This window comes from Eptatretus burgeri, chromosome 15 (genome assembly GCF_056783735.1).
Source record: "Eptatretus burgeri isolate ZD-2024b chromosome 15, Ebu_testis_v1, whole genome shotgun sequence".
Classification (NCBI taxonomy): domain Eukaryota; kingdom Metazoa; phylum Chordata; class Myxini; order Myxiniformes; family Myxinidae; genus Eptatretus; species Eptatretus burgeri.
The window spans coordinates 45708027-45721334 of NC_140975.1; the positions used below are offsets into that span (position 1 = coordinate 45708027).

The 13308-nt window shown below is 45.3% G+C and overlaps 1 protein-coding gene across 3 annotated transcripts in view; it reads left to right on the top strand.

The window, feature by feature from the left end:
- Window positions 1-4448: 4448 nt before the first annotated feature.
- The window catches only part of POLA2 (DNA polymerase alpha 2, accessory subunit), a 41167-nt gene continuing 32307 nt past the window's right edge, over window positions 4449-13308 (top strand). The window contains exons 1-4 of one of the 3 annotated variants that reach the window (XR_015052009.1): window positions 4449-4747; window positions 8726-8850; window positions 9311-9381; window positions 11645-11699. Coding sequence is in view for 1 of the 3 variants with exons in the window: in XM_085858337.1 (XP_085714463.1) it covers window positions 4660-4747; window positions 8726-8850; window positions 9311-9381; window positions 11645-11699 (339 nt within the window). In the remaining 2 variants the exon portion in view is untranslated. The other 2 variants (XM_085858337.1, XR_015052008.1) reach the window with 2 other exon arrangements.

A 13308-nucleotide genomic window follows, 5' to 3' on the forward strand; every position in this document is an offset into this window, starting at 1 on the left:
CGCACAGGCAGTAACCATCTCCGATTTTGGAAATTCTTCCAAGAAAAAAAGTTGACGTCATAATATCGCCGTTAATGGAAATCGCCTATACCATTATCTCCGAAACTAGGCAAGCCGTTTGAATTTTGTTTGCGGGAATCAAGCCGGGCATTAGCACAGATAATTTATCGCAAACCTGATACATCACAATGACGTCATATTCGTTTTTATGACGTCATCATTAAGAGGACGAGGATCTTAGCTCATTTGAGCTTTTAAATTTTTTTTTTTTAATGGTATTTAGATAATAGGTACCTGGATGTATTGGAGATATTGTCTTGTGTGTGCATAGTAGGTACGGTAACTTGTGTGTGGATTGGTGATGATACTGGGGTTGGTGAGGCGCATTTTTTTGGGGCCCAAGATTCCTTCTGCAATGACAGCAGATTTCATACGTTTTAAGCTTGAACAATTCGTCCATTGTTTTACTGTGTATTTAAAACATTCTTCTTGATTTGTAAAAGCAGATAATATGTCGACTGTTTTGGGGGTTTTGTTTTCCCAACGATTGGTACTTTCTTTCAATGTTCAACATGGCTGACAGGAAATCTTTGTCACGCGATTGGTTAGAATGTGGTCACGTGCGCGCACCGGATGCACCTCGTTCTTGGTTTCCGCTGCTGTTTTTACGAGTCTTTCGCTCAAATAAATGTTTTGTTTCAGGGTGTGGGGCCGATTGTACTGATTTGTAATATTATTAACAGGTCTGCTAATAAAATATTACAACCACATTTTAGTTTTGTAAGAATTGTGTATATGGCATGAAGAATTTGTAAACGCTTCCCCTTCACTTATTAAATAAATCTTGATCGATGTTGTTCATCGAGGGGTTTCACGACCCATGATGCAGGGCTCGGGCGCCATCTTGGTTGGCAAGGTAAACAAGGCGAAATAATGAGCGAAACCTTCTACTGCAGTTTGCCAGAATCTTCAGTGCGGTAATCTCCATGCTGATGAAGCAACACTTACACTGAAGGAAGGAGAAAGGAGGGAAATGATGCCTTAACTATCGTTGTCATGGAAATGAAAACAACCACCATGGCAATTTCGTTAAACGACTAACACTTTTTTTTCTTTTTTTTTGTATACCTTGGTCGAGGCTCGTATGAGAGCTAACACACAACTCACAGCAAGGAGGCATGAGACAAGAGGGGCGGGAGTGGAAGGGACAAAACAGTGGGGAACAGACACATTAGGTGAACTGTGGAAGGGAGAGGGATGGGGATGGGACGGGGAACATGGCGAAGAGAAGATGGACATTTCAGGGACTTTCAGGAAGGAAAGCAGGAGAAATGAAGGAAGTGGGCTTGGGTGGATTATCGGGGGTAGAAAAGATCGAGGATTTGGATGGGGGAAGATAAGAGGTGGTGGTGAACAGCTGTTTTGAAAGCCTGGAGGGAAGAATAGGAAAGAATAGAGTGAGGAAGTTTATTCCAAAGGTGGGAAAAAAGAGGAATGAAAGAGTGAAGATGAGCAGTGATTCGTGATTTTGGTAGTTTTACCAGAAGGGGGTTGTTGGCGGACCTTGAGCACCCTGTAGAAATGTGGTGGGGACAAATCGCAGAGAGAGCAGGGGGGGCAAGGCTGGAGAGGAGTCGGTAGAAGACAGAAAGACCACCGACCAACCTGCGGTGATTGAGTGAGAGGCCCAAAGACTCAGCTTCATTGCGGGAGATGCCGATGATCTTAAATGCCCTGGTTTCGACAGCGTGAAGCCGAGAAAGGTGGGAGGCAGGAGCACCAGCCCAGAGGGGAGAGCAGTACTCCATCAGGCTACGGACAAAAGCTTTGTAAGTGGTCAGGAGCTCAAGAGGGCCGAGGAAGGACTTAGCACGACGGAGGATTCCCAGTCGGCGACTGGCTTTTGAGGCGAGGTTGGAAATGTGACTTTCCCAGGAAAGGTCATGGCAGATAGTGAGACCTAGAAGCTTGAAAGAAAAGACTTCTTCCAGAGGATTGTTGAGAAAGTGGATGGGGGGTTTTGTAAACGGTCCTTTCGAAGAGACATAGTGAGAGTGTGAGATTTGTCTGGATTGAAAGACATGTTCCACGTGTTGGACCAGTTTGTGATTTTATCCAGATCTGCAGTGAGTGAAGAAGCTGCTGCTTGCCGGTCTGAGGGATGACAGATGGTACGGCAGAGGGTGGAGTCGTCGGCAAAGAGAAATAGAGGATTTTCCAGAGAGTCCGAGAGATCATTGATGAAAACCAGAAAAAGAACAGGGCCCAGAACGCTACCTTGAGGAACTCCAGCCTGCACAGGAAGAGGGGATGAAAGAACTCCATTTAGGGCCACACGTTGACTGCGACAGGAGAGGAAGTCTGCGAGCCATGAGTGGAGATGGCCTTGAATACCATGGGAAGAGAGTTTGGTGAGTAGGGCAGGGTGCCAGACTGTGTCAAAAGCACGTGATATGTCCAGGGATACGGCTCGGATTTCCTGTCTGGCATTGAGGACCTCCATCCATTGATGGGAGCAGAAGCAGCATATCCAGGGTAGAGTGACCTGGTCTGAAACCAAATTGATGATTGGAAATCAAGCCATTGGAGAAGAGGAAGGATTTCATATCTGAGGCGATGATGGATTCCATCACCTTGCTGATGATTGGGAGAAGGCTGATTGGTCTGTAGTTATAGGGATCTGTTTTTGCACCTTTTTTATGCAGGGCAGTGATGTTAGCAGATTTCCAAGCAGATGGCAGATGACCTTGGGCAAATGAGAGGGTGAATAGAACAGAGAGAGGGTGAGCAAGAGCAGAAGAGCAGGCTTTGAGGACACGTGGGCTGATGCCGTCTGGACCGGTTGCAGAATCTGACTCGAGGTTTGAAAGCAAGCTCTCCACCTTGTTGGGAGAAAAGGACACAGAGTCCAGGGACAGTTGGGTGCGACTGGGTAAAGTGGGTAGAGATAGTGATGGGTTTAGGACACAAGATTTAGCTGCAAACACCGAGTTTAGACATTCAGCTTTATCACATGTGGAATCAGCAGTGCGGCCATTTGAGGTAAGGGAGGGGATGGAGGGGGAACATACACCAGAAACAGATTTGATTAAACGCCGCCAGGATTTTGAGGAGGGAGAGAGGTTTGAGAGTTCAGACTTGAGATGAGAAAGATGTTGTTTTCTGGCTCTCCTGAGGGTAGATACACACTTGTTCCGAGCTTTGTGGAAAGAACTGAGATTGCCCTCAGTTGGGTTTGCTTTCCATGAGGCAAAGGCAAGTTGTTTCAGGACAACTGCCTCGCCACAAGCTTCAGTAAACCACAAGTAAACGCCACAAGCGGGAGGAAGGGTAGGACAACTGAACACGAGAGGGGATAAATCTGTGCATGAGGGAGAGCAAGTTTCTTTGAAAGAATTCCCAGGATGAGTTGATGTTTGAGAAAGTAGTGATAGGAGACCAGTCTGTCAGTTTGATGGCTGCTCGGAGACCCTGCCAGTCGGCTTGAGTGAAATGCCAGACTCGACGGCGGTGAGGTGGTTCTCTGATAACAGCCAGAGAGATGTCCACTTTGACAAGGACGTGGTCAGAAGAACCAATTGGAGCGAAGGAAGAGCAGCAGATATTGTCAGGGAAATTTGTCAAAATCAGATCCAGAAGAGATGGAGTACCATTGGTTGAGATCCGGGTCGGGAAGTTGACCGATTGAGTCAGTCCCAATGAGTCACAGAAAGCTTTTGCTGATGTCCCATGGCAGGTGAGAGAGGTACCCACACCTAGCCAACTGGCATGATGACAATTGAAGTCACCACATAAGAGGAAGAGAGAGTTTGGATGAGAAGATAGAAGATGGTCCATGTTTTCAGATAGTGAGGTGTAGATGGAGTCATCACTGTTCGGTGGACGGTACAGTACACATATAAACATGAGGTGGGAGTGGAGGGGAAGCCGAAGCCAGAGGTATTCCTGGGGGTGTGGGGGAGTGAGGTCAGTGCATGGAGAGTGAGGAATAGAGTCTTTGATGAAGAGCGCAACTCCTCCACCAGGACGAAGCTCAGGTCTGTCTTACCGGAGGACGGAGTAACCAGGGAGAGATACTTGGGAGTCAGACACGTCTTGGGAGAGGAAAGTTTCTGTGAGGCAGATAATGTCTGGTTTGTCAGTGAAACACTTCGCGTTTATTGTAAATTAATTACATACGCATGTTAATATTTTAAACTTGCGAATTGTTTCTAATGTAGAAATATCGACAGAAATCAATTGGCTTCATCCTGAACCATTTCCTTGTAAATGTAAATAAAAGTGCGGTGAAGCCGGCTGTCAAATAAAGGGCGGTGAAAATTATGCCGCTAGAATTTATTGTTTTTTTAAACTACGTTTTCTACATTCAATAAATATCTAAAAATATGTAAAAATAAAAAAAGAACATTTACGAGAAAGGTTTGTGACATACGTCAAGCGGCGGTTGGAGAGAGTGAAAACCGGAGAGACCAATCACGTGGGATACACCGGTGTTTGGCGGGAAGATGAAGCGACGTGCTCAAGGCTGAATCGCGTCCACTCGAGTCTTGTGAGGAAGAGCGAGCACAAGAGGGAACAACTGGAATATTCCATCTAAATTTGTTGTTAATTTTCAAAAGGCACCGTCTGTGACCCGTAATCTTGAGGTTGAGCAGCAGCATGGCCATGGCTGTAAACCCCGAACTGCTGCGGAGCGAGCTGGAGATGTTCGTGAATTCGGGTTTGGATGATAATGTCCTGGAAAAGTGTAAGTAAACCTTGATGGTTTGTTTATTCGTCTTTGATGATTCATTGATAGACCCAGTCCGTGGACGTTACGAGACTGACTGTAAAAGGTGTTATAATCATGTAATTATAATTCGAGTTCAGCGAGTGGAGGAAGCTGTGAGGGTTCAGCGAGTGGAGGAAGCTGTGAGGGTTCAGCGAGTGGATGAAGCTGTGAGGATTCAGCGAGAGGAGGAAGTTGTGAGGGTTCAGCGAGAGGAGGAAGCTGTGAGGGTTCAGCGAGAGGAGGAAGCTGTGAGGGTTCAGCGAGAGGAGGAAGCTGTGAGGGTTCAGCGAGAGGAGGAAACTGTGAGGGTTCAGCGAGAGGAGGAAGCTGTGAGGGTTCAGCGAGTGGATGAAGCTGTGAGGATTCAGCGAGTGGAGGAAGCTGTGAGGATTCAGCGAGTGGAGGAAGCTGTGAGGATTCAGCGAGTGGAGGAAGCTGTGAGGATTCAGCGAGAGGAGGAAGCTGTGAGGGTTCAGCGAGTGGAGGCAGCTGTGAGGGTTCAGCGAGTGGAGGAAGCTGTGAGGAGTCAGCGAGTGGAGGAAGCTGTGAGGAGTCAGCGAGTGGAGGAAGCTGTGAGGATTCAGCGAGTGGTGGAAGCTGTGAGGATTCAGCGAGTGGAGGAAGCTGTGAGGATTCAGCGAGTGGAGGAAGCTGTGAGGATTCAGCGAGTGGAGGAAGCTGTGAGGATTCAGCGAGTGGAGGAAGCTGTGAGGATTCAGCGAGTGGAGGAAGCTGTGAGGATTCAGCGAGTGGAGGAAGCTGTGAGGATTCAGCGAGTGGAGGAAGCTGTGAGGATTCAGCGAGTGGAGGAAGCTGCGAGGGTTCAGCGAGTGGAGGAAGCTGCGAGGGTTCAGCGAGAGGAGGAAGCTGCGAGGGTTCAGCGAGAGGAGGAAGCTGCGAGGGTTCAGCGAGAGGAGGAAGCTGCGAGGGTTCAGCGAGAGGAGGAAGCTGCGAGGGTTCAGCGAGAGGAGGAAGCTGCGAGGGTTCAGCGAGAGGAGGAAGCTGCGAGGGTTCAGCGAGAGGAGGAAGCTGCGAGGGTTCAGCGAGAGGAGGAAGCTGCGAGGGTTCAGCGAGAGGAGGAAGCTGCGAGGGTTCAGCGAGAGGAGGAAGCTGCGAGGGTTCAGCGAGAGGAGGAAGCTGCGAGGGTTCAGCGAGAGGAGGAAGCTGCGAGGGTTCAGCGAGAGGAGGAAGCTGCGAGGGTTCAGCGAGAGGAGGAAGCTGCGAGGGTTCAGCGAGAGGAGGAAGCTGCGAGGGTTCAGCGAGAGGAGGAAGCTGCGAGGGTTCAGCGAGAGGAGGAAGCTGCGAGGGTTCAGCGAGAGGAGGAAGCTGCGAGGGTTCAGCGAGAGGAGGAAGCTGCGAGGGTTCAGCGAGAGGAGGAAGCTGCGAGGGTTCAGCGAGAGGAGGAAGCTGCGAGGGTTGAGGTAATGGAGATGGTGCAGCGAGTGGTTGTATTCGTCGGGGGATCAATTGTAAATTAAATGAGGTGGTGAGTGTTAACACTGTATTGGAGTTTAGTGAGACCTCATCTGAATTATTAACCTCCGCCATCTTCGAAGATGGATGGGGGTTACTGTTTTCACCACTTTCTGTTTGTTTGTTTGTGAACAGTATTATGGAAAAACTCCTCGACGGATTTCGACAAAACTTGGTGGGGGGGGGGTGGTTAGGTATGGTCCAAGGATCGTGCCATTAAATTTTGGACTTTGTCACCCCCCCCCCAAAAGAAAAATTGTTAGAGAAAAACAATTTTTTTTTTGAATTTCTACATGTTTTAAGTGATTTCCAATCCCTCCCCCCCAAAAAGAATTTACACCCCCAAAAAAAAGTTTTTTTTTTTTGTTTTTTTTTTGCATTTCTACATGTTTTAAGTGATTTCCAACCCCCCCAAAACATTTAGAGAAAAATTTTTGTTTTCTGCATTTGTACATATTTTAAGTGATTTCCACCCCCTCCTCCCCTCCCAAAAAAAAATTGAGAGGAAAAAAAAATTTTTGCAACTTTTTTTTCAACAAAATTTCGATTTCTATTTTTGCATTTCTACATGTTTTAAGTGATTTCCAACCCCCCCCCCCCAAAAAAAATGTTGGAGAAAAGAACTATAACTCTGTCAGCACTGTTGACATCATATTTAATGAATAAGATATAAGGTTCACTTGAGTGACCCAGCAGTATTGGCGGCGGAGGTTTTGCACTCTCCCGAGTGCTCCCCTTCTAGTTGTGTGCAGTTTTGGTCACCACATCTGAGGATGAATGTAGCTCACATCGAGAGGGATTAGTGTGGGGGCTACTCGATTGATTACGGGGCTTAATCGACTGATGAGGAGTAGCTGAAAGAGTTCGTGACTTTATTATCTATTTATTTTTTTATTTTTTTTGATACTGAATATAATTATTCTTCATACAATGTCTCCTGTTTGGTTTCATTATGTGATGTTTTTATTTATTTATTTATTTTTCAGTTGTCATTCTGTATATCCGTTTGTCAAGAAGAAGAATGTTAAATGGAAGTATTGGTCAGGCAGGGGCCTTTCACTGAGAGAGTAGTTAGTTAATGCACCGAATGGTCTCCTATAAAGGTAGTGTTAACAGAAAGAGTAGATACTAGATTGGTTTAAATTGAAGTTAGAGGGTAGGGAGATGTTGGTCAGACTTGTAGGTAGCTTGAGTGATGCATGTGGATGAGTGATTGTTTACACGTTTAGTGATTGTGATATCTGTGGGAGGGTCCCTCCCCCCCTCCTCCCAACCTAATACCCCCAAAAAACATTTAGTTACAGTAATAATAATAACTAGCCGAAACCCCCTCACAGATGGATTCCGTTCATTCAACCACCCTCACCAGCTCACCCACACTCGAGGGACATGGACTGGACAGGGCGTGCTTGCCCCCGCCTACTCATCCCCCGACCCTGCCCCATTCCCCCCCACCTTCAATTTGCTTACCCCCGCCCAAAAATTTAATTACCCCGGCCCCGCCCCCGCCTCTTCACTCCCCCCCGTATCTTGATTCCCCGCCCCACTTGCCCCCGCCACACTGTCCACCTCCTCACATTCAACCCCCTCACCCCCAGCCCCACCCCATTTCCCCGTCTCCCGCTTTCAATTTGTTTATCCCCGGCCAAAAATTTGCTCACCTTGCCCCCCACCGCTTCACTCCCTGCCCCCGTCTCCTCATCCCCCGCCCCCGCGTCTTCACTCCTCGCCTCCGTCTCAACGAAAAGTGTTTATTCTGCTTCAGAGTTGAAGGTTGACTATTGCCACTATGTGCGATGCACTCTTACAGGTACGAAGTTTCTTTCAGTCCAGGTCACAGTACCGAGAAAAACATGACACGACCGCTAGGAGGAGCACAAAATTGGTTGTTCAGTATTAATACTGAACTGAAGTTCAGTATATTAATGTTCATTATATAGATAATAATAATAATGTACTTTTAGTTTAAATATTATTTTTGTTTGCATTGCATATGTGGCACCTCCCCATTCCCCCATTGAGATTGTTTCTGCGACCTGAGATGGATTTGTTTGGTCTGGTCTGGTGTTGGTGTTCCGCAGGTATTATGGGCTGAATGGCTTCCTCCTGTTTCAAACTGTCAAAGTTCCTTGTTCATGTAATGCAAGTGTAGTACAATGGTGGCATAACTGGCTGTGTTTATTCTTCAACTGGGAGTTAAAGGGCCATTTATTACATACGCATATCGTGAGAAAATGAACACGTATAAGGGAGGGGAATAAATAGACTGTAGTGGAGTGGAGACAAAGTATGTGGAGGAGATCCAAATGAATGAAACGGAGGGATGGTGGGGAAAAAAGTGGAGGGGGCTGGACAGAATTCCCCATTTTGCGTATGTAATGCAGTTTTAGTGTACTTTTCGTACACCAAAACGTAATAAATGGACCGTGCCTGATAAAATCGCTGACTGATGATGCCATTCCTTCTGGTTGCTTGCTCCAGTCCAGGAATTGTGCATTCAGTATCAACTTGATGAGGTCAAGATTGCTGAAGAATGGGTCGCTTTCTCATTCAACCGCAACGGACTGAACCCGAATGTTGATACCCTCGAGCGGTTTGAGTATGAGGTGACGAGCGCACTCTCCTCTTTCCATGACTACCCTACCACCGTTATATTTCATCCTCTCTACTGTTTCCTTCCTCATTATCTCCTCTCTTTCTCTATTCCTCTTTCTCCATCTACCTTTCCCACTTTTCCCCTTCCACATCCCTCTCCTTCATGTGTGTTTCTTTTTCTTTCCGTTTCAATCTCTGCTATCCTTCTAGTTGTTCTGATCCAGACATTCCCCTACGATGTGTGACTATGATGCTTGTATATTGGACACCATTGATGCACATGTGAGCAGGTTCCACACTTGTTATCCTTGCCGCTTCCTGAAGGGCCATTGTAATTTGTCTGTGACTGTTTCCATATGCAGATCTACTTTAATATTGATCATTCGTGTTCAGCTCCACTGTAATGTATATACCCCGCCAGGCTCTGTATTCTGTCTTCTTGCTTATGTTTTCTCATTGGGTTCGTTTCAGAAACTCATGAAGCTCGGTGCCAAGACCAATATGAGGAGGAGGATGGAAGATGTGAATTCTCTTCATGAAATGTATCCCAATGGAGGTGTAAAATTTCTCTAAAGAAAACGATAAAATATATATATATATATATATATATATATATATATATATATTTTTATATGGAACAATATTTTCTTCAAAAATTCTGTGGTGTAAGAACACTTTATTACTTTTGGTGAAATTAAATTGATTTTCAAGTTTAAAAGCTTGTATTCCACTCCAACTATCGCTCTCGATTGTTAAGCTTTTATGCAGACTTAACATCTGGGGTGTCGTCCTCTTCGCCCATATCTATTTCACGTTATATTATTGTTCACAAGTTGTTGTGTTTTGTAATAGGTCTACATTCCTGTAATACCATAGGTCTACATTCCTGTGAAACAACGTAAACTGAACCCCATTTTACCATTTACTTGATCATAAAAATTTACGGTACGGTCCTTCGTGCATCTTTTGGTCAAAATTTGCTGGAAAAATATTAAATAACTTCCAAAAATGATGTTCTATCCAGTGTAAATATACAATATAAATTGATACTCACCAGAGATGATGGAGTCGATTGCTGATTGAGGCAGAGGTGTGAGGTGGAGGGATCCAAACTCTCTTAACAATCGCTTCATATTATCCATCACCTTATCTCTGCCTTTTGTTATTATCGCAGCACTTAACAGTGTCACACTTTGCACACATTCCCTTATTTTATTTTATCAGTGTTGGCACGTATTCTCCTTACTGTGGCGGGTAGGCCAAGTACCCTGCTTATGTCCACGGCTCGTTCCTCACATGAAACTGCTTTAGCACATCCATTTTTGCCTCCAAATTAATGGTTTTCCGAGCCTTCTTTGATGAACGCTGCCTAAAGTATATGATATATTTTACATATACATATATATATATATATATATATATATATATATATATATATATATATATGATATGGATGTTAAGTTAGATTAAAGCAATGGTATGAATGGGGTTATCGCTTGAAGATTGGCATTGATTTGAATCGTTTTTGAGATTACTTGTGAAAAGATAATTGCAAAATTCTTATTCAAAAATAATATACAGTGCATTATATATAGATAACTGCACCTCCTAACTGGTGCTCAGTTGGGCAGAGACGACGTGTTCGTGTGGCGGAAGATGCTTGTTGCTAACGGGTCGTGCGGCAATGGCCGTTATGGGACTTGATCTGCTTTGCTGCTTCACCAAGTTGGCGGGTTTATTTCACACATGTAGTATTGTAGTTGTATGAGCCTGGTGTTGGCGCAGTGGTTAGGGCAGCGGCTTGGGATCCAAAAGGTCCTGAGTTCAAGCCCCGTTGGGCCACTGAATTAATACACCAGGGGGTTGACTTAGCCTGTCATCCTTCCGAGGTTGGTGAAATGAGTACCAGTATACTGGGCCGGTGTATCCCCCGGTTAAAATAGGTGTACCATATCCCTGTGTCCTAAGAGGCGACCAGGGTTGCATCAGGAAGGGCATCCGGTGTAAAACATGTGCCAAATCACTATGCGGATCATACGGATGATCCGCTGTTGCGACCCCTAACGGGAGCAGCCAAAAGAAGAAGAAGTATTGTAGTTACATTTTGGACTGGTAGGATAGTTTACAGGTATGCACATTCACCTTTGAGCTATCAAGACTGGGTTTGAATGTCGATCCAGCTATAAACTGTCTCCCCTGGTGTTTTGCCTGTGGGGTGATGCTTCAATATGTGTGCCGTGCCGTCCATCAGAAGGATGTTAAGTTGGAGGACCCTTCTGCCAGCGCCGGTCATTGGTGGATGTTTAATGATCACATGGCGTCTTGCGTGAAGAGTAGATGAGTATCATCGACACCCTGAAGAAATTACCAATTCCTGTCCCTACTGATTGCTGGGAAGATAATGATCCACCATCCAGAGTGCCCAATCCACCCAGTATAAACCTTGCCAAGAAACAGCTTCTGCAGCACTGACGCTCTATAGCAGTGTATGGTACATCAGACTGAATTGTTACACTTGTGTAGTCATGTGAGGACAAATACTTATTCTGTCTTGATTTCATATCTTTCGTTTTTATCTCCAAGATAACTAGCCCAAAGTGTGGAAGTGGTCAAGTTGTCACACATTGCAAAATGCCTCATTAATTGATATTGTAGTTTAAAATGTATTGGTACACTAACTGCACATTGTATTGAAACTGCACAAGCTTGCAGTGTGAGGCTTGGCCGGTAAAACACTCAAAATATATGATCATTCTTTGCTGTGGATACTCCTGGCTGGTTTGTCTTTAACACCCCACAATGCAGTGCTGAAGATGACGAAGGCGAGGAACTCATTGACAGCTACTCTACCCCGGCCAAGGTAGGATACACGAGTGTACAAAAAGTGACTGTTGATAAGTCTTTACTTTTTTCAGCTAAATCTGATTACTTGGAAATGAGAAACGACCTTAAAGACTAATATCATCGTTTGATCAGATACCGAAACTGGAAAATGTAAATCGAGGATTTTAACAGGAACCATCATGGAGTTGTTTTTTTTTTAACATTTGTGCAACAATGTTCCAAAAATTTAGCAAGTGTGCAGGTTTTGATTAACTTGTCTCATTCACAGTAAACACCAGTTGGTGTCATACGATGACACACATTGTTTATTATTGTTTCTTTTGGTAAGCGGAACAATTTCATTTGCGTGTAAAGTGACATATCTGTTATCGTAAACATTACACCTTCTCAAGGTGATGACCTGTACACTCCTGATCCATATACAAGTCTTGCCTTAATGCTCACCTTGTTTGTTACTTTGTTAAAGTAATAGTTTGTTCTGCATCTTGAATACTGGGAAGGCATTTTATAAAATTGGGTCAACCAGGCAAATTGCTTTCTGAAAGTGAGAAACCAGCACGAAAGATTATCTTCTATTACTAAATTGAGAAGCACAGTTGTGAGGAGGCATAGATCTGGGAAAGGGTATAAAACAATTTCTAGAGTGTTGAAAGTTCCCAAGACCGGTGTGTACCCCGGTCAGAATAGGTACACCGTATCCCTGCGTGTCGTAAAAGGCGATTAAAAGGGTTGGCGTCAGGAAGGGCATCCGGCCATAAAAACATCGCCTCAAAAGGAAACCATGATGAGTACAACTGATGGGCAGGGTACAGCCCGAAGTACCCCGTGGGGGTCCTCACCCCCTCTCGTTAAAACTCAAGGTGGGGAACCCGATCGAAGTAAGGGAGGAAATTTTTCCATTTATGATGACCAATCGTCTGATGCCCCACGTGGAGATCGGTTTCTGAGGTTTGGTACATGGAATGTAGGGACAATGACAGGGAGATCTGGAGAAGTAGTTGAAACATTGGTCAGAAGAAGAGTGGACATATGTTGTGTGCAAGAGACATGGTGGAAGGGAAGTGGTGTGAGAATGGTGAAGGGAAGGCAGGGGCAGAAGTACAAGTTTATGTGGCAAGGGTGCCCGGAAGGCGTGCATGGTGTTGGTGTAATGTTTTCTGAGGAGTTTGTAGACAGTGTAGTGAGTGTGACTAGAGTGAGTGAAAGGTTGATGATGGTGAGAATCGTGATCGGAAATCTCTTGGTGAACGTCATCTCGGGATATGCCCCGCAGGTCGGTCGAAGCGATCAAGAGAAGAACATGTTCTGGTGTGCGATGGAGAAGTTGATGGAAAATGTGAAAGATGAGGAAGTTGTTGTGGTTGGAGGAGACTTGAATGGACATGTGGGAAGGAGTCCAGACGGTTTTGAGGGAGTCCATGGGGGTTATGGATATGGTGTGAGAAATGGAGAAGGTGAAAGGATCTTGGAGTTTGTTGATGGAGCTGATTTGTTGCTCTGTAATACTCAATTCCAGAAAGCGAATAATAAGCTTATTACATACACGTCAGGTGGGTTGATGACAACCATTGACTACCTGATGGTGCGTCAGCGAGATAGGGGAAACCTCCGGGACACAAAGGTGA